Source organism: Xiphias gladius, chromosome 6 (genome assembly GCF_016859285.1).
Source record: "Xiphias gladius isolate SHS-SW01 ecotype Sanya breed wild chromosome 6, ASM1685928v1, whole genome shotgun sequence".
NCBI classification, from domain to species: domain Eukaryota; kingdom Metazoa; phylum Chordata; class Actinopteri; order Istiophoriformes; family Xiphiidae; genus Xiphias; species Xiphias gladius.
In genome coordinates this window covers 11,496,285-11,520,759 of record NC_053405.1, presented here as the reverse complement: position 1 = coordinate 11,520,759, position 24,475 = coordinate 11,496,285, and the positions used below count along the sequence as shown (strand labels likewise).

The 24,475-nt window shown below is 39.6% G+C and overlaps 3 protein-coding genes across 5 annotated transcripts; all 3 read right to left on the bottom strand.

Annotated features, from left to right (window-relative positions):
- Window positions 1-1,042: 1,042 nt before the first annotated feature.
- kcnn1b (potassium intermediate/small conductance calcium-activated channel, subfamily N, member 1b) lies at window positions 1,043-12,130 on the bottom strand. Of its 2 annotated transcripts, XM_040128367.1 has the most exons (10): window positions 10,320-12,130; window positions 7,928-9,079; window positions 7,285-7,722; window positions 6,956-7,051; window positions 5,888-6,306; window positions 5,505-5,646; window positions 5,018-5,128; window positions 4,563-4,690; window positions 4,230-4,299; window positions 1,043-3,550 (listed from the first exon to the last, which is right to left on the bottom strand). In XM_040128367.1, the coding sequence occupies exons 2-10, from the start codon at window positions 9,062-9,064 to the stop codon at window positions 3,266-3,268; spliced, it is 2,826 nt and encodes a 941-aa protein (XP_039984301.1). In that variant the 5' UTR covers window positions 9,065-9,079; window positions 10,320-12,130; the 3' UTR covers window positions 1,043-3,265. The 2 variants fall into 2 exon arrangements, with proteins under 2 accessions (XP_039984301.1, XP_039984302.1); XM_040128368.1 differs by lacking the exon at window positions 1,043-3,550 and having other exon boundaries at window positions 4,559-4,690.
- Window positions 12,131-12,701: 571 nt separating this feature from the next.
- ccdc124 (coiled-coil domain containing 124) lies at window positions 12,702-16,939 on the bottom strand. The gene is made up of 5 exons (XM_040128371.1): window positions 16,819-16,939; window positions 15,608-15,785; window positions 14,269-14,467; window positions 13,988-14,093; window positions 12,702-13,835 (listed from the first exon to the last, which is right to left on the bottom strand). The coding sequence occupies exons 2-5, from the start codon at window positions 15,764-15,766 to the stop codon at window positions 13,631-13,633; spliced, it is 669 nt and encodes a 222-aa protein (XP_039984305.1). The 5' UTR covers window positions 15,767-15,785; window positions 16,819-16,939; the 3' UTR covers window positions 12,702-13,630.
- A 574-nt stretch (window positions 16,940-17,513) lies between these two features.
- On the bottom strand, window positions 17,514-23,887 carry cluap1 (clusterin associated protein 1). Of its 2 annotated transcripts, none has more exons than XM_040128369.1 (13): window positions 23,778-23,887; window positions 23,213-23,281; window positions 22,983-23,094; window positions 22,648-22,732; window positions 22,369-22,548; window positions 21,823-21,918; window positions 21,164-21,247; window positions 20,922-21,055; window positions 20,483-20,624; window positions 19,782-19,854; window positions 19,576-19,686; window positions 19,312-19,361; window positions 17,514-17,893 (listed from the first exon to the last, which is right to left on the bottom strand). In XM_040128369.1, the coding sequence occupies exons 2-13, from the start codon at window positions 23,232-23,234 to the stop codon at window positions 17,717-17,719; spliced, it is 1,266 nt and encodes a 421-aa protein (XP_039984303.1). In that variant the 5' UTR covers window positions 23,235-23,281; window positions 23,778-23,887; the 3' UTR covers window positions 17,514-17,716. The 2 variants fall into 2 exon arrangements, with proteins under 2 accessions (XP_039984303.1, XP_039984304.1); XM_040128370.1 differs by lacking the exon at window positions 23,778-23,887 and adding an exon at window positions 23,549-23,665.
- Window positions 23,888-24,475: the final 588 nt, after the last annotated feature.

Here is a 24,475-nt window from a genome sequence, read left to right as displayed (position 1 = left end):
TCTCGTGGGTGCAGCTCGCCTCCGGACACTTATCGCGAGGTTATGTAGGGCGGCGTAAACCCTGTATCCCAGAGAGATAGATGGTGGCTCTGGCAAACAGCCTCGCCGCTAGAGCTGTCTGTCGTGTCCGGGGCATTTGGATTCGTAGTGGGTTTCCGTCCCCGAAATAATTGTCTAAATATGTTAAACTTTGATGTGGAGCCCACGCCCACGCCCCCCCACCCCCACCCCAATCACCCTACAGTGACTTTAGTTATACCGTTTAATTAATGATGTACAATTAGCTCCACTTCAGTTTGGCGGGAGCTGAAAGCGAATGAGGCCAACTCAGTTCTTCGAGCACTGAAAATAAGAAGTAGGTGTATGTGTGAGAGGGGGATCTGCATTTGGTTACATAGGAGAGACTGTCTGTTTGCTTGTAAAATTGCTATATACAAACATGTCACTCTCTATTATGAACAATCAATAAAAAGCAGAATGTCATAAAAATAACAAGACAAAAAAAAAGGGGAATTTGTTCTGTAGCTCCGTCCAACGTTGTCATGCTGATGGACACAGCCGTTTCACCTGACACACAGAAATCAATTTATATTGATTATATTGTTATTATATTGAGCCTATATTTTTTAAAATGCAGTTTTCCAAGTGCAACTTGACTCACATGAGCCCTGCCACAGGAAACAGAAAGATGAACAAAACAGAAATGGAGTTCTGGATTTAAAAAAAAAAGTGATTTAATAAATAGGCTATATACCGTATCTCTTTTAAAATATGTCTGAAACAAAATACCGTATGACTGCTAGAAAAAAATGTTTTAATCACTGCAAAGTATATTTCACCTGTGAGAATCATGTCCCTATGATGTCTAAAACCCAAATTTATTATAATGTTTAAGTTAAGGCCAATGACACAGAAGAAGGTTTCAGAACTATAAATACTGTTCCCAAGTTATTAAATATAAAGAAGCTTTATTTCTATTGCACATTTGTTAATAGGTTTTCATGTTCACCACTTAAAAAGTACTGATACCAATTGGACGTATATAGACAGGCCTAGATGATAAAATGTATCAGAAGCCACAAAACACCATGTGGAAATTATATCTCAAATGGGCACAAAACAAACATAAAATACATAATGTGTGTAAAGCGAGTACATTAATTATTATTGTAATAATAATGTTAAGGTGGCCCTTGAAACAAGTTACAGTGTTAAATGAACTTTATACCTTCAGGCAAACTGCTCTAAATTCTAGGTGCCCTGACTGTAATGTTTCTTCCCCTCTAGGCTTTAAACTGGCATTCGGAACAACCAGAGCAGTTTCGTCTGACCGTCGGAGACTACTCTTCTCACAAGCAATTAAAAGCTCTGAAAATCTTAGCTTGCACCGGACCATTATTGCTTTGCAAGTAATCATAAATATTATAAAATCTCTTCTCTATGACCAATCACTTTTCTCCACTGGAGGACCTCATTTACAATAAAATGCAGAAAACTAATGGAGCAAGAGAAACAACAATTCTTGGATGTATGGGGACACAAAAACAGCACTGATTGGGATTTGGATGAAAATGATGAGAATTGGTGGACTGAAACAATGAGCCTTATCTTAAGAATCTTTTTTTTTAGTTCTAGTTAGAAGTCAGTCTGCAGCATTCTTTACAAACTGCAGCAGCCTTGACTGAGCAGTACAATAGTAAGTGAATAATACAGTACATTCTGTAGAGGCATTTTAATCTTTATTTTTAAACCTGTATTGCTCTGCTTTTCATAAGTACAGGTTCACACGTTCATTCCTGGGAGCTACCCTATAAAACCTTAACCATCAAGTGGAAGCAGTCTTTCTCATCATTTTCACAGCCAGTTCAGCCTCTAGGAACCCGATGACGACAAGCCGAATTCTCTAACCCCGTGGTGACCATCGACTTTCAGTAGTCAAAGCTGCTCTTCTTAATATTTCAGGGAACCTTTTCCAGTCCCAGTGTTTTGCCACCAGCAGTTGGTTTCAGTTGAACATTCAGTTGACATAGCAACCATTACTGACAGAGTTCAATAGCAACTTCCCTGACATTGTTAACGTCCACCATTTTGTCAGAGCTGCGTCTAAAAAAATATTGGCATCAAATTAATCCAGCTACTCCGCAAATGCTCTTGTGGGAGAATTGTCTTCAAGTGCTCCTTTTATTACAACTGTTGTCTATTTGTGATTTAGCAGAATTTAGTTTTTCTACGATCAGCTTTCTGCTATCCAACTAAGCTAGCTGTCTGGGGCTAATGTATTGCTATGCAGCATTCTAAGTAACGCTAACTATTGAATTACTGTTAGGATCATCGTTACATGTTAACTTTTACTCTGGTGGACCTAATGTGTATGTTTACAAGTTTAACTATTGTGTTGTACTTGCTATGAAAACTTAATGTTGATCTTTCACTTTCACTGTGTTTTCGTGTTACTGTGCTAATTAATTTTTTTAATATTTTTGGTCAAATTCTGTAATCACTATCATTGAATTTTTAGTCCCATGCTGCTTTCACAGTTTCACAGTTGCTTGCAGTAAAAACCTCAAAGGCAATCAGCTGTCTTCAACTTTTATTGGTAGCTTTCTGTTCATCTACATACATAACAAGGTAAGAAGCCCCACAATACTTTTTTGAATTAAATGCTGATTGGGAAGCCAAAAAAGGCAAGGCTTAAAAAACCTGCTTGCTTGAAAAACCTAGAGCAAATGTCCTTGGACATGAAGTCTGAGGACCGATAGTGTTCAATGTGACCAATGTGTGTTGCAACCCCAAAAATAGGAATAATATCATTCACATTTCTTTAGGGCCTGGGGTTTAGCTAGATCACACTGAATAAGATAAGCTCTTTAATCATGGATTCAATGTAACAGCTGACAGATATACTTTAATTCTCTATGAACATCCTCGAATTCAGTATAGAGTTCGCTTGGGGGCAATCAAAAGAGGCTGTATGGACTAATGTTTGTCTATTAACAGGTGAAAACCCAGTCCCTGAACTAACAATTCTGAGCTTTGGAAACGCAGGAATGATGCCGTTTCCTTCCTCTAGAGCCCCCCGACTGAAACACTTCCCCTCTCATTGGAGCTCCGCGGCATGACTCTGTAGCTGTAACTCCCAGGGTGAATGTGTGTAACTGTATGATTGTGTAGCACAGTGTAAGTAAAGGAAGAGTGCATGTTGAGAAAATCCTTCAGCATAAAAAAAAGGTTGCAGAGTAAGAGGGAAACCACTGAGCGAAGCCTATCAGCTGGAAGGTGTCTCTCGTGTGGTGGATCCTGGACAAAGTTGCCGGGCAGGGACCGGACAGCACTCAGAGCTCAGGGAGGATGACAGGACGTGGACACGACAAGCCAAGTCGTCCAGGAAATCCTTTTGTAGCTTTGTTATCGCTTGAGAAAGCACAACGGGCAGTGACTGCACACTGAGAAGGATGGTGTCCAGTTTCTCTTCCAGAGCTACAATCCTCCTGTCCATCTCCTCGCTTCGATGCTGCAGCTCCGACACCAGATCATACATCATGTTCTGAGTCTGAAAGCAGCAGGGCGGACAGATCACACATCTGACTTTACAGCATATTGTGGTCACTTTGAAGAGAGGTCACACTAAGTCACTCAACATATATTAAAATAGAAATTACAAAATCCATCTAAGGAAGAAACATTTTAGAATTCCTTTTTAGTATTGTATAAAATTGTGTCAAAAATACCAATCAGAGCTAAAATTTAAGGTAACATAAACACTTCTATATAATTTGGTGTATTTGAATCCAGCTATTCTATTACATTTATAGTACAGCTGTGGGCCCTCAGTGGATCCATGCTAACAGGAAATGATACATCACGTGACAAAAATGTGCCCACCATTTCAAAGTGGACACGGGTCCCGTTTGCGGAACCTAAATGGGGCCTGCTTTTCACCCCACAGTGGCCCCACAGTGACCCCAAGGTGCTTTCGGGGTCAGGGATGAGCTGTGTGTATAGGCCCGGTGAAGTAACTACTAAAAAAGGAAGTATGGCAATGTAAAGTAACGGGACTTCGATCTAAAAATGACACAAAATAATCTATCTTCCAACATTTAATGTTAATAGATGATTATGGATAATTAGCTGACTAGATGAAAAATCTTTTTTTTTTTTTTTTTCCCTTCAACCAAACTTAAAACCTTTGACCATTTTTTAAAATTGTGAAACATACTACATATACAGACCTTGGCAAGGTCAGCAACTGTATTGGCCTGGTCAGTTAGTTTCCTTTGCTCCATTTTGACTCTTCGCAGTCTACGATTGGAAATATGAAACAGTCACTTTTGTGCCAGGTAAAATAAATGCCCAGTACAGTTTGTCTTAATAAAAATTGAAGTCATAACATACACAAATACATGAATAAAAACCCTGTCACACATTTTACTGCAACAACATTTAACTAGAGTAAGGTAGAGTAAGGTGCAACACATGCAATTTCAGTAAATTTTCCCTACAATATCTCCACATTATTCAAACTGTGACGGTGCACTCTGGGATGATGATGTATTTATACCTACTGGTGGATGGCTTGCAGGAATTTACGCTGATGGTGGCGTACTCTTGCACGATCAATCTTCTTGACCAGCTTGGTGTTTTTGTAGATGAGCCACGTCTCCCTCAACACGTTGGCTGCGGTGTTTTTTATCTGGGTGAGGAATATTATACAGATGAAACAGCAGAGTAGGAAAAGCATCTACACAGCAGAACAGTAGTATTTATGGCCAGTAATGTTTGTGTACTGTGCTTTGTTTTGTTTCCTTATTTTATTTTGCTGGCATACTGTATGACATCATTTTGTTGACTGATTGCTGATGAGGTTCCACTGTAAAGCTCTTTGAGACATAAATCAGAAGAAACTTAAATTGACCTACTGTGGTCAAAAACCCAAAATTGGATTTCTGTTCAGATAGAACTTTAGTGTTAATATTAAAAATAATGCACAATAAGTCAGCATTTCTGATTGTGAAGTGACCTTTTTGTAAAGTTGAGTATCCATCATGAAATTATGGACATGCTTCTCGGCTCTGGTGAGTTCTGACTTCCTTGCAACAACAGCAACAACTAAAGCAGTACAGCCCGCTCCCTGCGGAGAAGAGTAGTGGTTAGTGACACTGTGGCATACTGCAGTGAAGGGCATTACGAGGGCAATTTTAGAGTAGAGTAGAGAGCTTTATACTAGTATTTAAGTGACATTGTTATTAAATTACATTTTCAAGTTGCTGTTAGCAGAAATAAATGAAACTCATAACCATTTATGACCGTCCTTTGATGCTTCCTGAAAATACTTTTCATTCGTTTTATACAAATTATACAAATGTATGTACAAATTAAAAAAGTTTACTATAAATTTAAGGTCAAAAATGTTGCCATACTGCAGTATGTCATTTGGCTAGTGGGTTGGTATATCGTTCTTTTAATAGGTTTACCTTCCACTACAACTATATCAGTATGAGTCTCACCATAATTCCTGTTAACAGGCAAACACCTTTTCCACAGTAGGTGTGAGGGACCATGTCTCCATAGCCGATTGACAGAAAGGTGATGGAGATCAGCCACATTGCTCCAAGGAAGGTGCTAGTTACCTCCTGTGCATCATGATACCTGTTAAGACATGACACCTAGTTGCAAAAGCAGTTGATGTAAAAACCTAGGAGAAGCTGTGTCATACCAAGGAAGATGTTTTACAAGTAGACTATCACTGATTTTGGTTTCTCAAATTAATATCAACCATTTGAATAACGAAATGGAAAATACATAGATCAATGATGATACTGAAGTAATGCAACTGGTTACTAACGGAAAAAAAGGAAGAGTGAGAGGTTAAGAAGCTTTTTGCTGATACCTCTCACATACACGCACAGTCCATGCTGCGATGATCCAACAGGACACACTGAAGACCAGCAGGACTGTGCCAGGGCAAATGGTCATCAGAGTCTTCATCACAAAACGGGTGTCAAAGTTGATCTTGTTGAGCGCCCCAATGCTGCGGGAAGAAGCGTCTGTGAACAGTTTGCTGTGAAGCAGCATCACCCGGCCAATCAGGTAGAGGCGCAGGAACATCGGCACAGAGAGGATGATGTCGACATCAGCGTCCGCTACTGATGCTGTGTAGCTGAAGGCCAGTCGAGCTGTCCAGGTGAACACATAATGGCCCGGGATTGGATGGATGGCACAGACCAGAAGCTCCAACATAACAAAGAGAATCCGCTCAAAGGTCATAGCTATCCTCCAATCATCTGCCCCATTGTCCACCATGAAGAGCTGTAGAAAAAACATTTAAGGTAATTAATTATCTAATAACCCCGAACACAATAAATAAGAAATTAATTTGTTTTGACCGCAGTTTTTATTTCAAGGTTTCGTTAATGTGATGGATATGAATATTTGGATAGTAGTCCAATTTCTCACTTAGTCAACACTATAGGTGATGAATTGACAAGTTTAGCAATGATGTATGCCTTTTCTTAAAATTCAAAGCTTTCTTGTGAGTGGTTCAGCCAGGGTAGTAAGAGAAATCTACCTCTGTACTATCATTGACAGTGATTCGGTTCTGTGAAAAAAATTCAAAACTCAAGGTTCATTTATTTTGCTAATCCTCAAGCCTTAGCTGTATCTCACAACATTTTCCAGTAATTTTCCCACTTATATAAGGCCACCTGTTACCATGTGACTAAAGTCTTGTACTTAGGTTACATGATGACATCTGAGCAGGTTCCACTTTCTGAAGAAGACCATAGGATAGAGCTGACAGCTTTGGGAATAGCTAAGTATGTGAACGTTGAGTTTAGATTGTTTACATTTGCTTCCAGGCTTAAACATTGAACATCCACGCTTAAGTAATAAGGTTTACCAATAAAAAAAGGCCATAGGTAGTCCAACTGAATGGGTTTTTAATCATTCATCTGCATACCTGGATTTCCCTTGCATGGTACATCAAAATGAGTCCAAGAAGAATAGCAGTAGAAAGGCTGATCAGGCCTTTCAGTATATATGAATATATGGATTCCTGTAAATAATGGAAACAAAAACATGAACACGGTGAGTGCAGCTCGTTGTGAAGAGACAAGTGACCGGACTGAATTAACAATGGGAAAAATGTTAAGGGTGCTGACCCACGCTGTCATAATGAACTAAAATTTTAATTTTTTTTTCAGATGCCAGTGTTTCTGAACTTTTTTGTATATCTGTTGTACTTAATAAAGTAATAATATAACATAACATGAGTCTGAAGCGGACTACCTTGCTGTAAAATCCCCTTGAAAGCTCTGTCTCGATCACCATGACAATGATGCCAAACATCCCAAAGACCAAGGCGTAGTCACTCAACTGTTTGCGCTTCCCAAAAAGAGCTCTTCTTTGACCCAGCCGGTAGCTAATGTCCTTAGTCTTCTTCTGCGGTACGCTGCCTTCCTCCCTGGTCAGGTTGTCACTGTTGGCCTTACTGGAGTCTTCTCTGATGACTTTGGAGAAGACGTCCTCGAGGATGGCACTGTGAAGATGCTGAAGAGGCTGTTGGCCTGAGTCAAGATCTGTCAGACTGGCACTTAAAGTGCCATGGCTGCTCAGCGGCCGCACTGCATCCCCATTAACTGTGTTATTAGTTTCTAAGTTGTCTGATGGTAGGGGAGTATGCTTAGGGAGGGAGAGTTTTGATCCACTGAGGTGATGAGAGTTTGTCTGCAAGTAAGACAGTCAGCACAGGATATGTAATTTATCAGACAACATATCTGAGGAAAAAAACAGTATATCAAGAGAGATAGAACTTCCCAACAAGAAAATATCTTTTGCCTTTACCCTCAGGAGCCAAATGATACGAAGTATATTTCAAGAAATTACCTGCACAAAGTAAGGAAGCTACAGTAAATAAAGAAAAATCCTTTACCTGACTCTGTTGCTTTCTAGCTCTGTCTTTGACAAAATCCTGGTTCTCAAGTGAACTATACTGGCTGATGGAGAGGGATTGTATACTTTTGTCAGTAGCTGGTGTATATGACCTCTTCACCCGAGGAGTAGTGGTCGGAGGGTTGTAAGGTAGATGACGGCACTTGGGGACAATTGAGGGATCCCTAGATGGCTTGAAGGTTTGATCGCCAGTTATCGAGTCGTGAGAGTCTCGCTTTTGACGTTGCTGAACTAACAGTGGTTCTTTACGGAAAAGCTCTCTCCAGTTGAGGTCTGCACCCACAGCAGGCTGAGGCCTTTGGTGAAGTTTCTGATTTGTCTCTGCACACTCAACAAAGTTTAGAGGAATGTTGAACAAATTTGGACAGGTTGCCTGGCTGCTGTCTTTGAGTTTAAAACGATTGCAAGGTTGCTGCTGCACAAGCTCCTTTTGACCTTCTGGGTCATTGCACTGAGGTTTGAAATTATCCTGTGGATGGTTTGTTGCAAGTTTCCAAAGATCCTTTCGGTTTGTTTGCTGTGGTAAAACCAGGCAAGAGGTTGAACTTTGGGTAATTTGAGAGAAAGACTGGGTGTCTGTTGAGGATGAAAGGCTCCTCTTATTTGCAACTCTGGAGAGACATTCTTGGATTGTACCATGTTTTGATTGTGGTGGAAAAGTAGAAGCCTCTGTATGCTGCTGTGTATCAGGACAGAAACAGCCACATCTGTCATTGTGGTTTGGATGTCCCACACTGGTCCCTGCTCTTTCTGTTGAGGCTGAATCATCTACACTGCTAACCTGGCCACAGAGCAGCAGCCAGTCCTGATGGTTCAGCTGTGATAAGGTTAGATTTTGGGTTTTCAGTGGCGACATCTGGGCTGAAACTCTTGGAGGACTGATTCCATTAGATCTTTTGTGGGGTGAAGATGAAACACAGCCCAGGCTCGACCCCTGCGGGGATGAAGATGCTTCAACTGAGTTTCCAGAGTATTGATCACGCTTCCCCTCAGGGGTCTTTGTCCGAGGGGACAGACCTCCTGAGGTGCAATTCTCATGGTCCCTATCATGGAAGACTTCGCCTGTTGAGTCAAGACGTCGTGTTGCGTTGGTTGGTTTAACCAAAATCAACCTCATGGCATCACTGCAGAGCTGAAATTAGATCACAAACAGATCATTTTTTCACATCGCTGGAAAGAGAGCGGAAAGATGAGACAGAAGAGAATGACATGCAAAAAAGATCCTGAAATGTATTTGAATCAGGATGTCACAGCTGAATGATGTGAATGTAGTATGCACTGATTGATGTTTTTTCACCTCTGGTGCTCAAATTTTATTAACGCTTAACATGTCTATTGGATTGTCCTTAACATGTCTTCAAAGTATTTTAAAACTCTGGTGTGGCATTTATATCTTTAATTTTTGTCTGTCTTTAGCCTCTATATTGGCCTTTGCTCACTGTGAAACATTGTTGGAAAAAAGTTAATTAAAAGTTATGGTTAGGTTATTTAACTAATAATTCACACTATTCTGTTTACACACAGAGTATTTATTCAAGGCAAAATCATCATGGATACAAAAGCAATGATTTCTTGAGTTTCAAATTGTGTGTTCAGCTGTCAAAAGCAGATGTGACCCCCTCCCAGTAACTCTGCTGTGTATGGAAATCAGAAAGGCTCAGAAAATTATACAGATTAGTTTCACACATTATTCAACTACTTTGGAGGAAATAAATTGTTAATTTGGAATAATTGAGTGTCATTGTGCTAAAGTCTTAAATTAATATCTACAAAGGTTTAGGAAGTGGATATAATTTTGTGTTCTTGACTTTTTTGTGTCTTGTTTTGGGAGAGTAAAAAAAATAACAAAAAATTGAATGGTAATATTACATTTATCCTACAAAAATAATGACATTGTGTATATCAACAGATACCCCCAGATGACAATATGCTCATAAACAGAAAAAGGATTGTAAGCTAAATCCTCTGTCAGCGATCATCATTCAACCACTCAAACCCACAAGATTGCCACATTTATAGAAGTATTGATTTATCCTTCTATTTTCATAGATATTATATATGTTAAATTCCTAAAGCTCAGCCCCAAAAGGTGGGTTAACCATTGTCCTGCACATAAAAAAGTGAGCCATCAGTAAATATGAAAAAAACTCAAAGATATCGGCTTGACAACTGTAACAGTTTATCTTGATGTGCTTTATAAGTTGAGTATCATTTTCTATGGTTGAAAATCATTTCCTAAGAAAGCAAACCTAATTATTCCAAATGGGGTTGTCTTATTTTGACTTTAGCCTTTCAATATATCAATTTTTATAACTTTCTCCTTAAAATAAATAAAAATAATATATGAACAAACCCCTACTGGTGATCCTTACCTACTACTTCCAGACGTTGTTTGCTCCAAACTTGAAGAAGCAGGTTATAAATTGGTAGTGCTCCCGGTTTGCAGAAGTGGTAAGAAGAGCAGCAGCCTGAGTGGGTGTCGGACAGTGGCTTGCCTCCTCCCAGTACAAGCACTTGATAAAGGAGCTTTGGAGACGCTTTCCTTTGAAAGTAATGATTAGAATTCAACATGAAGAAAGAAAAGGGCATCAGCAGCAGCTGGCCCGGTAAAGGGTTCCCATGCAAATGGACAGGGTGTGGGAGGGTGCAGGAGCAGGTTAGGATGCAGAAAAACAAAAACCTTTAACATCAGACCCAAGCGTTCAGGCGGAACATCACACGTATGAGCTCAAAGAAATCCCTATAAATTGGGATTAGACTGATTGGTTGCTAGGGAAAAGACGATGAATCAGTTGCTTTAAATGCAAAATGGGAAACAAGAGGTCAGTTGAACTTGTCATTAAAGCTCTGTATTTCAAAGATCTTCACAGGGTCTCTTATCTCATCCGCCACAGGAGCCTGGCTGGACAAAAGCGTCCTTTTTTAAACCTGGCTCTGAATGAATCAAACCAGTAAATGCAAGGCCTCATCAAATGTGTCCTAAAAGATCTAACAAATGTTACTGCAGGACTGTTTGGAGAATAACTGCATTAAGAGATACAATCAAAAACACCCCCGCTGAAGTTTTGAACAGTCCATCTCCTCAGATTTTCAAAATCTAGATCCAATCAGCAGGAGTGGTGTGGTTTAATTGTTGCTATTTAGAAATAAAAACCAGCAAACGTGAAACAGATCTGATGTGTCTAAATGTGGAGTACACGGCATTAAAAAATAAGAACCATTTCAAGAAACACGGTTGCTTTTCTAGATTACTAGCCAAAAAAAAAACAACACAAAAACAGAACAGTGGCTCAACAATCAGTTTTTTTGTGTGTATTTCCTATTTCTATTTTTGCGTCTCCCAAGCATTTAAAAACTGTAAATGGCCACACTTGCTCTGCATATTTTTGCTCTGGAAAAGCCTTGTTGTGTGTTAAAACCCATTTCCCAAATATAAATGCAGGTAACCTGTATTTTAGTTAAAGTGTTGGACTTGTTTTACCTAAATGTCACTTATATTTAGGCTGCTTCAGCCCTGATTTATCTGTGCTTACTGTCTCCCCACCTGGCATCAGACAAACTTAACAAAGCCTCCAGCTTGCTGCCTCAGCAGCTCAGTATATGAATGTTGCTGCGCTGGAGAAAACCTTTGTGACCAACAGTGGCACTGGTCACATTCAAAAACAATCAGGAAGTATTTCCCTGAGAAGTTAGGTTTTTTTGTTTTTTTTTGCAATTAACTAGATTTAAGTTGTGTTGTTTTGCTGCTACCAGAGACATTTCTCCATATAGCAGTGCATGATCCAGGTATGGACTTTATATGGCTTATTTTAAAAACAAGTTTGTGAATAACTCAAGGAACTGAAGAAGCCTTTCGGATTAGAGGTGAAACACCTTCATGAACCTCAAGCGAGTCCAGTTTCCTTCGTATAGCACTTGGAAATACTATGAACTGGATAACTGAGAAACTTTGCATGCACAAGTTGGTGATTAATGACTAAAAAAAACTTGCATCCGTGCACATCACAACATGAGCCTACAGTTTTAACACAGCAGCAAGAAAGCTCTGAGTGTTTGGATCATAACCTTCTGTTTTCAGATGTCATCATCCACTTTAACTAAGCCAGCCCACCAATTTTGTGAAAGCATGGGAATTTGAAGTCATAGCTGGCTAAAGGCCAAAAGGTCTGGTGGAGTAGATAAGGGAGGCCAGGCAGCTACTGTTAAAGGTCTGGAGATGCTTTTTTTTGTTTGTTTTTTCATAAAGGAAAAACACCTTGATCATTTTGTTGATGTTGTTAAGTCATTATGCCAATTCACAAGTTTACTGTACCAATTAAATAATTTAGAGCACCAGTCAACCTGTTAAAACAGCCGATTCTTTCTCTTTTTTCTTCTTCTTTCCAGTTGGTGCAGAAGGCTTACAAGGCAACGAAGTGACAGCTTCTACTCTTGGTAAAAGTAGCTACACCAGGGCTATGACAAGATTTGTTGCCATGCTGAGGACAATGCCTTACAATGCTGGAGGGGAAGCATCAGCTAAGTATCATATCAAGCATGTGTAAGGCTGTGAAGACATCAAGTGAATGGAATAACAAAGTGGTGTCCTCGTGTGAACACTAACTTCAGCATTTGCCGTTTGTGTTGCAGGTAATGAGACAATAGCACCAACTCCACAGACTGAAGTCACAGCACAAGCAAGTCAAGTTTTACAGTTGCTGCATTTAATAGACTTTTCTCCAGGACAATGCAGGTCCTTGTCACCTGGCTGACGGACAAGACAAAAGAAAAAAGACTGATATGGGGAATAAGCCTGCACAATCACAGTTAATCTCAGTACCCACTTGGCCATCCTGGCGCGTTTTAGATTAAAATAAATGTTTTTCTTTAAAACGTTTAGGCATTGCTGTTGTATGTCACACACTGAGGATATCTTGGTAGAAAATGCACTTTGTATCTGTGTATATTCAAGGCAGGACTCTTAATCCACTGGCGACAGTGGCTTCAAAGCTCAAAGCCAACTGTTCTGCTATTTAAGAAAAGAAACAGCTCATTTGAAGAAACTGGTTAGTCACTTGCCAAAGTTACCAAAACCTAAAGTCATGTCCAGCCACAGCTATTTTAGATTTACCCTGATTCTGCTGGTGGCTGATGAATATTGTGTACCCTGGACACAAAACTACAGTCAACTTTCCCCTTAAATGAATAGTAACTCCAACGTCTTCTCTTCTGAATAAGCATTGCACAACAGCAGAAGGGGAAAAAAACGTTTGACTTCAGTACGTGACTTCAAGTATGTGCCTCCTAACAAGGAAAAAGTCTTGCATTTAAAAGCAACAAGAGATATTGATGATCGAACGCTGGCCTTTAATAAGTTACTCTCAAAGCATCTGATTCCCCACCTCCCCAGAAGTGCTAGAAAAAAAAAAAGATGAAATCAAATTTATTAGAAGCTGAGCTGCCCCATTGGAGGCCACGTGCACGGACATTATGATCACTTGTGACGTTGATAGGGGGAAATGAGCTTCTCCTTGCAAGTGACTCGAATAACAAAGTAGAGTCCTCTGGTACTGGAGAGATTGTTTCTGGGCAGGTTCTCGTCAGAAAAACTCATTTTAGATGAAATTATTCAATTTTCCAATGAAGTCTCCAGTGTGCATAGGCAGACAGTTTTCAAATGGCATTATAGGGGGAAATAGTGCATTCACTTTGAGTTGTAGGTGGCAAAGCGTTGGTTCAGGGGGTTCTCTGGTGACTTCATCCACTCTTTCTTCAACTGTTGCTTCAGCTGCGACAATCTCATGTTGGGGTTCTCCTTTTTTAGGCGAGGCATGTTGGTCTCCTCGTAGGCAAGAAATGCTGCTTTCATCCTCCGCTCTGGGTGGCGGTCCAGGTCCTCAGGCCCCGTGCTGGGAGACAGGGTAAGTAATAACAAATTGCTAACATTAACAAGTCATATTTGCTGTTTTATAACCCTATGCAATTTAATTAAAACCAACAGTGCAGTAATCACAAGGACAACAGGATGTCACACACAGTGGAAACGGTGAAAGACTGGTACCTGAGCACAGCAATGGCATCTTCTATTGTTCTGGCTTCCACTGTTCCTTCATCAGGGATAATTCTGTTCACGTTCTCCTCTATTGGATTGTCCATCTGGCTCTTTTCTGTGGAAAAAAATTTAATTCCAAACATTACAAAGGTGTCATGGTTAAAGAAAATTAAATTTCAGGTATGAGCGCCGAAACAGTCACTGCAGTTTAATTTTGTCTGATCGCCCCTGAAGTTTCATCTTCATTCTAACCATCACACATTTATCAGCCTCTTCAACCTGTACTTTACCTTTCGGTTTGAGCTGCTGCTGTTGCTCTTGCAGCTGCTCATTCTGAAGTGTCTCCTCGATCTGGGCACGGGTCACTTTTCCTCCAGCCCCAGCCTCCTTCTGGGATTTGCCTTTCAGCCTGGCGTTCTCCTCATCCAGAAGTCGCTGGTTTTCCTTTTTCCTCTCCAGGAGTTCCATCCTCCTCTTCTCCTTGTCATCCTGCAAATGCAGAAAGCCGTCTCATCAGGCTGGGAGATCTTTCTGCTGACAAAACTTTACAGACATTTATTTTCTTACAGGCCAAACATATTGCGTCAAACTTCTAAAATATCTGATCTTTGATGGGGCTTCAGAACTATTAGATATATATGGTGTACAAAGATGTCTGAAGCTGTCCAACAAAAAAGTAGGTGGCAGAATACACAAAAAATGGTCCATGGCCAGAAATTGTGCATTTTTTCATCTAAATAATACGATGTAGTATTTGCTATAATGCTTCGATGTATAGGTTGTTTTATAAGTAGTTTGGCTGCTACTTATACTAGGACATCTGCGATACCTCTGCTGATGTTCACCCATCATCACAGAGAATAATGAGTCATATAAGAAAAATACTTGTTAAGTCCCCCAAAGAAGACAGTCCAACCTCTGTGTGCAATTGAAAAGACGCAGAGCTAGGTCGAGTTCAAGCTAACCCAGAGAAGTGTCTGGGACAGTGGTATCTACAGTAAATCCAGAACAGCAACATAATTTTTCTTTGTCTTCTCTCTGAAGTTAATCTAATTAATAATTTTCATGAAACTCGTCCTCTGTTATTTTGCACACTGTGTACGTAAAGATATTCAAGATTATATAGTACATGCTGGTCATCTTATTGCTTAAATGCAGATTAAATTAAGAACAGGTAATTTGTTTGTTTTTTTATTGTTTGTTTGCTCCGTTCAGTAACTAGCTGCGAAAACAAAAACCCAATGTCTCACTGCGAAAAATTAAGACTTAATCCCATCTAGACTTTAGACCTGTGGGTGTGTGTGTGTGTGTGTGTGTGTGTGTGTGTGTGTGTGTGTGTGAAAAAAAATAGGAGGCCACAGGCAGGGTTCCTGTCCAGATCAAAAACGGTAATCCTGATTTTCTTCCTTTTCAAATATGAGGTTTATTTGTCAGAATTTCTGTGGTGTTTATTTCTTTGTCAAACCTAGGATTTTTTAAAGTTAATGTTTGTACACACATCACTTAGTACATACTATTCAAGCAGAACATAAAAAATATGTCACAGTAATGAAACTTCATCAAAACAGCAGACTAAATAATTATGACTCACAAATCTGAAAATGACACCTGGCTGGAGAGACAGCTCACCTTTCTCTGCTCTTTTTTGAGTACATGTTTGTCAGTTTCCTGCCACAGGGCGTCCTCTTCCTCCTGCTTCTTGCGGGCGTCTGCCACAGCCTTGGCCTCAGCCTTGCGAGCTCTGGCTGTGGCCGCCTTGGAGTTCTCGCCCTGGAACTTCTTTGGCATCCCAGCAGCTGCTATTCAGCTGAGAGAGACAAGGTAAGACAAGAGTGAGAAGAGTATCAATGACAAGAGATTTTTCAAGACTGATGCGCAATACTGATATAGCCTGTTCTGAATATCATTTGATTCAACTTGAGATTAAACAATTAGTCGATTAATTGTTGAACAGAAAAAGGATCTCTAACTACTTTTATAACTGAACATTTATTTAAGCCATTTTTCAAGCAAAAACTGTGAATTCTACACATTCTCAGGATCCAGCTTTGCAAATCGCTGATTTCTCTGCTTTATATTATATAATACTATTATATAATACTAAAGCAAATAACTTTGGGTTTTAGACTTTTGATCAATCAAAACAAGTCAACTGAAGATGTCAACTTGGGCCCTGCGAAGATGTGATTAACATTTTTTAAATTTTTTAAATTTTTTGACATTTCAAAGACTGAACTATTAATCAAAAAATAATCATCAGTTAAATCAATAATAAAAATAACCATTAACTTTGGCAGCTTCAAGCAAGCCAAATGTCCCAAGTGATTCAAAACCCTACCTGAAATTTGTCACAGTGGTAATTACTTTTCTTTTTGATATTTCTCAATTGAATATTGAAAAAAAAAAACTTTCTGTTCAACATGTAGTGTTTATGTGTACTGTGCACCAGTTGTTTTGGGACCACAGATGTGTAGCTAGTATACCTAAATTAATTTCGTATAACGTGTGAATAAAGTAACGCAAGACAATTGCTAGTGCCATATAGCTACCATAACTAAGCATCACTTTGAAAATGTGGTTTAGCACACACGTAGATTAACAAAAGAGACTCAAAGAGGAGACTAATTTAGCCGAAACTGAATTCTCTAATACTATACAACCGACTGAAGCTTTGCTAGTCAGTGTAGCTAGTTAGCTTTAGCTTGTTGGTGTTAGCCTGATAAACAAGACTGATTTGCCTGTTAACGAGCCAGATATTCCCTATTTAACGACACCGAAATGTAGCTAAGATGATAACGATCAGATTTCTCAAATGTTTTAGTATAAACATGGTTTCATACCAGTAGGAGAGCAAAAATAGGTCGTAACTAGACGACTGTTGTTCCGAAGAGACATCTGCCACCTCCTCTCTGAAACCAGCGCACCGAGATGACGTAGCGTCCTATGATTACGCAGCTCAGTGAATTTCACTTTTTACTCCGCTACATCTTTGATAAGAAACCTACTTTCAACTCCGCCGTGCCCTTGACATAAGTACTGCTTTGTGCTAAGAATTTTACGCTTGTATTTAAATGTAAATAAATGTGAATTTCTTCTTTCAAGAAATGTTGAATTGCTTATTCGCGTGGGAAATTTCACCAGGCATTATTGACGCCAGATATAAAATATTATGTCATAGACAGCTTAACATGTGTTTAAAATGTATTTAAAATTCATCTCCCTATTTGAGATCAAATTGTGACCTGTTTTATCTGGAGAATTTCTGCTGAATGAACCTTACATTAACATCAACACTGCAACTGCAAAGTATCCTCTAAGTTTGTAAGCCTCTTACGCTTTTGTTTTTCATTTAAAATTTTGTATTAGTTTATCTAAAGGCTACAGCTGAGTTAAAACTAGTGCTCTCTTTGAAAATGTAGTGGAGCATAAAGTAAAATTGCACAATATTGAAATAATCCGTGTCAATATATGACTGATTTACTCTTGCTGAGATTCTTGAGTCAAGTGAGACACAGGCAAGAGAGTAAATTTTTGATATTTTATTAAGAAAAACCGGTTTACATAAATATTCAGAAATAGGAACTATATTAACGCTAAATGTTGCAATACGATGGAACATAATATTTAATGGATATTTCTGAGAAGTAATGAGATGTTTTGATTTGACTTTGAATACAGAAGCAGGTGGAGCACATATAGGCGTATGTGTGTGTGTGTGTGCGTGTGCACGTTCTTCATTCAGAAGTCGTTGTCGCTCTCCTCCAATAGAGGAGATCTCATGCCCCCCCTGGAGGGGCGAGCACCTCTGGACACCAGGCCCTCCAAACTGTCATCCTCCAAATCCTTGCTCTCCTCCTCCTCACCTTCCTCATCTTCTTCATCATCCTCATCCACATCAATCTCGCTGTCTTCAGTCTGAAACAGCAGGTCACATGATCGCAACTATCACAAAATGCACCATAACAATAGGATAACAATTTCAACACACTGTGTGGAGCTACAACAGGGATGGGCATGTTTTCAGTCCAACTAAACTCTAAACCAGCTAACAGTTTACCACAACCTAAATCAGACAGGAGGATCTAATCACAGACTCACTTCTTGGGCTGGAATAAAACATAGAGTCCAGAACTGTTTTTACAGTGGATCATTGAGCTGGAACATGTCCACCTGGAGCCAAACAACTACAGGGACAACATAACCATTTGCCTGATTTAAAGGAAAAATCCAATCCAAATCCAAAAATCTATCCTGAACATTTCAGCACATTAAGCATCTGCACCAACGTTCAAAAAATGAACAGGCCAATATGCATTGAAGAAAATAGGAAATAAAACAGATGACACACTTACAGTTAAAAGTAAAGGTAAAGTATCTTATCTGTAAAAAGATATTTTTAGGGAAATGTAGTAAAATAACTACCTGGAAGGGAAGAGGACCAGGCAGGGTTGAGGGTAAACTCAGAAGTTTATGTCAATATGTGGTTACGTGATCCTGTTATGCACTAAACTCCACAGATTAACAGAAATGGTACTTTCTTTTCATACAGTACAGAACATACACACAGTGGAATGATTTGCATGAAAGCAAGCTTTCTGTGGATTGTTCCCAGGCAAAAGAGGCAACAATATCCCTCGCCTCTATTTCACTAACTCAGAGCGACCATAAAGAAACTGGTAGGTAAAACATGTAAAAACAGCCTATTTCAGTCTGTTTTCTTTGCATATACGTATGAAATAAATGCATGACTTACAAAGAAAACAGAGAACAGGCCACAAGATCCACAAGTTTTGTGCGTATGTCTGATCAACCACAAGATCTATATGAACATTCCCTTCAATGAGTATGGAGGATACAGGCTACACCCGCTGTGTGAACAATGCCTACAGAGTTAGATAATTTGAGAATGGATTTTTCCTTTTAATACACAGATGAATGAGGAGAGAACTAGATCCTGGTCCTGCACAAACCTTTCTATTCCGTTGTTTTTTTGCAGAATGAATTGACCTTCTGGAAACAGCTAAGGAGGGCTTTTAAAATACAAGTGAGTGACAGAGAAAGGTAAGATATTGCAGAGAGTAGAAGATGGAAACCAAAAGGGATGTGAAACTCAGAGATGGTGCACAGGACACTTGGTTAAACATTACAAACAAAAGTAAACAGCAAGTCATTCTGTCATGAGAGAGGCAGCACAGAGAGCGCCATCAAGGGCCACCGTGAGTAAATCAACAAAGAGGTCTTTGAATCTTTGAATTTTTAAAATTGTAGCTAACAAAGTGAGGAATGGGAGCAAGGAAGGAGTCTTGTATTCATGTTGCTATGACAGTACTAACCTCGTCACTGTCACCACCCTGCATGTTCCCAATGAATCGAGCTCCTCTTCCTAGGGTAAAAAAAGAGGTAACGCTCAGTTTAAATGGAAGGAGATTATGTTTTCATAAGTTGTGTATTTATTTTTGAGAACCGCAGATGTAAATCATAGAAAGCAGAAAAAGATGCACATAATTTTCTTTATAATGAACTTCCGTTTTAGTTTATTTTTCCAAGCCATTAATAGTTGATCATTACAAAGACGTGGCTCTCCCTTGTCTGTGTACCTGCTGTGATGCCGTTTCGTGTGGGCCAGGGCTTAGAGGGTCGACACTCTTCCATGTCGCTGTCTGAGCCTTCGTCCTCTGGAACGTCCATGTCAGAATCCTCATCTTTCACTGCAGAAAACATTGTGAAACAAGTGTGTGAAACAACAAAAAAGGGTTGAGATTATGTCGTGACTTGTTGCTTTTAGTTTGTTTGTTTGTCTCACAGGAGCTTTTCATTAAATCTCTCTCCTCCTCCCTCAGTTTGTGCTGCATCATCCTCAGAGTGTTTTCAGCCTCCTGCAGGGGAGACAAACGGACAAACACATGTAGACAGCATAAAGACGGCCGGTGAGAGAAGAGAAGTTTACATTTGCTCGAGCCTTCATACGTCTGTCAAATCCAGAATCCAAGCTCTTTCGAACTTAATGTCAGTTTCTATTCTCTTCCACCCACTGCATTCAGAGTATGAGTTACTCCCATTTTCACCACATCTGAATTTTTATCGCTATGCCAATGTTTGTGAACTGTATTGTCTTATTTCTCATCATCACAGGCCAGCAAATGATATACATACAAAAGGAAGAGGGGCACTCATTTTTCACCTCTGTGCAGCTCTAACAAGTGGTCGCCCTGCTTTCAGTTATACTCACAGGGTTTGTTGGATTTGCCCAGAATGTCTAGAAATTGCATTAGTGTAGCAGTATAACAATGGTTTAAGCAAGTTTATTTTTATATGTGTTTTTGGTCCAATATTTGCAAACCAATAAAGGTCCCTGGGTTATGCTGAGCATTACTGGGACAAAGTGGTAATATATTTAAGCAAATATATGTGTGTTAGTTATATAAAGAACAAGCAGTTCCATAGGAAGACATTTTGTAAAACAGTTGAGAATCACTTTTCTATCTATCACACACAATCTCACACCTCAAACCTCTCCTGCTCAAGTCTGTGGTATTCATCCAGCTGAGACTCCAAGAAGCAGAGGTTCCTGAACTTCTCCACATAGGTGTCATACTGCTTTTGCAGATCTTCCTCGATCTTCTCATATTCATCCATGAAGGCCGGCCTAAAAAATTGAGAGAGGAACAAAAAACTATTTTGTAAGCCCTTACATGGTGGTGAATATAAACGTACTTACTTATCAAAGTTCTGTTCAAAGATTTTCTGTGAGTCAAAGGAAGAAAACTTTAAGATGAATAAAATCTTAAAAATGGAACAACTTGAATGACAAGCGTCTTGGAAAAAGATAGCAAATAATTACAATTAAAATTAAGATCACCCCAATTTGCTTTATGCCTTTTCATTTAGTGGGAAACATTCCTGTCATTTTGCCTCTATGCTGCCTGTCAGGCTGTAAACTGACCTGACACTCTGCAGTGTCTGGAGCCTCTTCCGATTCCTCTCTAGCTCCTGCTTCTTCTTTTCTATCTTGGCGTCCAGACTGGTCTCATCAGAGACAACATTATTCAGCATGTCTTTGGTCTTCTCCACACTTTCCTTGACAATGAACACAAAGTCATGGTGGCAGATTCAGTGCCATTTCATGGATAACAACAGGTCCTGTGTGAGCTTAAAAAAATGAAGATTGTCAGGATAAATACATACTAAAACTTCCTTGATGGCAGCTCTTAGGGCCTTTTCAGTCTCATTGATCTCCAGAGGTCTGGCAATGGCCGCAGCTCTCATTTCCTATTGGGACATTGAAGACAAAGACAGAGTAATCTCTTGCATCACTTACACTGATGTCTTTTCAGATAGACTTCACCATTGCACAGCTATTATCATCAGTGGGCAGCAGCTTTGTTTCAGCAGCAAAACACAGCCACATCATGCTAACAGCCTTACCAGCGCTCAGCAGAGTATTTAAGCGTAAAAAAGGTACTCAATGGCCAACAGCAGTTTTTTGTCAGACTGGTCTTAAAAAAAGAAGATTCTTTCAGAAGATACCAAAAATAAGATTATAAGGAAATAAGGATTTCAGAAATTCTGAAATTATCATGTCTTTTCAGATCAAGATGTTCTTTAAAACATTCTTAAATAGCACTTACATAACCGTATACAATCTGGCCTTCATAGAATAAAGCTATCTATCTAGTCTGTGTCTAATGTATGAAAAGAGACCCATTAAAGATGACATTTGTTGTCATTTTTGATCTTTCCAAATGTTTACATGAATTTCACTTTAATCTCAAGGACTTTGTGGACTCGGTATCAAGGACAATGGAAGCCAGTATGTGTCAGTTAATATCTACGTTCTCCCTCACCCTTAGGTCCACCTCTTTTCCCAGTAAATCATATAGAGACGCTCCTTTAGATGTGACCTCGGATGCCAGCTGTCGAGCTGCTTTAAGATCGGAAATCTACAGTGAAGACAGAGTGAGATGTAATCAGCAACGCACAGTTTTCTCTTCCACCTAGGATTAGAAATAAGATACATTAAGTTAATTTATGAAATTAAACAAAGGAAACAATATCAAGATAGTAATTACCGATTGTCTTTGAGTGTCAAAAAACATGTGGGTCAGACTTAAAGTCCTCAACTAGTTGCAGTACAAGCCAAGTAATGCAAGAAAAGTTGACGAAAACCAACCTGAACACTGGGCAAATTCACATCTGCAAAAATTGCACAATATATGACATTTGCTTCATTTTATCTGTTGCAGTTTCCAGTACCGACTCAAATTAAATGTCTCTTAATGTAATTGTTTATGCTCAAACTCCTTACAGCTGACAGCTTGGTAAGCTTAGAAACGACTGAAGATAAAGAAACACGGATGTTAAGGTTACACAGTGTAAAAACTGCATCTCACGCGTGAGCCGAGGTCAAACTTGAACTTGCTGTTATCCTCCTCAACTCGGTCTTCCAGGGCCATCTGCTTGGTCTTCATAGCGCTGTACAGCACCGAGGTGATCTTGAGCATCTCTTTCACTGCGTAGCCATCGGCCTGGTAGAGACGCTTAGTGTTCAACTTGATGTGAGCCTTCGTTGCCTGCAGCCAGGTGAGACACCGGTTAGGACAGACTAAGAGCAGGCATTTTAAAACCATGAATGAACTGAACATTGGGAACAAACATATTATAGATGTCACCATGAACTGGGCCACAGCCTTGATGAAGAATATTCTGTCTGACTCTGTATCCACATCAGTGGGGATATCCATATGAGGCTCATATCTATATGTAATGCAAAAAGAGAGGGATAGGGTGCAAAAGATAAAGAGCAAAATATATCACAGTATCCTCCGTTACATACATAATGTGTATACATAGTTTTGGGTGATCTAATTAAAAACATAGAAGGATAGAAAAAAAAACTTGGAGCAAAAGTAGAATCGATGGATCAGTAGGTGATCTAAAAACTCCAACCAAAGAAATCATCACAGATTTTAGGATGGAGTGTGGGCTGGGTGACGCTCAAGCATACCTCTTTACAAGCCATATTAAGATTTCTGCCACTAGCGTGAAGTTCGGTATTCTAAAGTTCTCCATAGATATCAACCGGGGATAGCCCAAGGCCCTCATCATTTCAGTGAAATCTGCCAAACAAGACAAAACTCCAGTTACCGACATTATATAGCGTCAAAAAACAACTCTCAGTTAAGCGATATAATGTTTAGCGCACACAATGCGGGGCGGTTAGAGAGCATTACTCACTTCTTAGGTCTCTGAAGGACATTTTGACCCTGCGAGGACTGTACAGCAGAACATGCACTGGTACCTCCACTGGCAACAAAAGAGAGGGGGTGTGCGTTATTTACACACAACGAGCTACTGACTCCGCACACCAATTTTTGACTGTAGAGTCCTGGGTGTTAACATGATATGAATACGGCCTTTGACTACGTTTGAAACATTGTCCCTCCGTCACCACGGGCTGAAACCGCATATTCTCTCACTATTTTCGAATGGCGGAAGCGAAAAGAAAAAAAAAAAATCCTTAGCGTGATATAACAGAGTTGGGATATCAGTGTTAGTGTATGTTTAACCAACCATCGAGTGTGTGAAGGTAGCGTCAGTTTAAGTAGCGTTAGGAGATCTCTCTTTGCATTAGCTAGCTGGCGGCTAGCTGGAAGTTATGCAAAAAGCGAACACTTAGTGTCGACGTAGGCTATCCGGTCAAAAAAAAAAAAAAAAAAAGAAGTGGTCTTTCTGAACGTCCTGGTTAGCGGTGGTCATACACGACATATCGTGTTTGCGGACATGATAATGGATTGGTCACCTGTCCTTGCTGTCTCTGAGCTCGGTGTTCCTTGGCCTCTGCCGAGGACCGTCTCTATGGAGACCGATTCTTGTTCTACGGAAGCCCAACGGGGCCACGAAGACTAAGCAGGGACCTTTTTGTGATTGCGTGGTCGCCAGGAGATCGGGATTTTAATAGCAATGGCGTTATGGGTGTATGGGTCGATTATGGGGGAATTGATTTTTTTTTAAAGATTTCCACATCGTGTACAAACTTTACATTATGTTTCTGTATGCCTGTCTGAATAAAGACAGTTTAAAAGAAGATGTTTGTATTGGGAAGTGAATTTCAGATTTTGTAGAGATGTTGGACAGTAGGGAATTTATGAATTTAAAGTAGTTTCAATTTGCTCGCTGGTGTTTAACTTAACATTACCAAGATGTCTGAAGAAAGGACATTTTCTTTGTAACTCCAAAAGCTGCCCTTACATCGGCACACCCCAACGCTGTATTGAAATTGGGCCCTCTAGGAAAAGTGCGAAAATCTAAAGTCTTGGTCCCAAACTATGTTCACCGAAAGAAAGGATGATATTCGTGGCTTTAGGTGAAAGGCCTGAAATTTAAACTTTTAAATGTTTAAAAATTCGTCTTGGAGTAACAAGCCTTCATTGGCTCAACAACTATTGACAGTTTTTTGAGAATTGTGTCAAAAAATGTGTCAAAATTGCGTCAAAATGA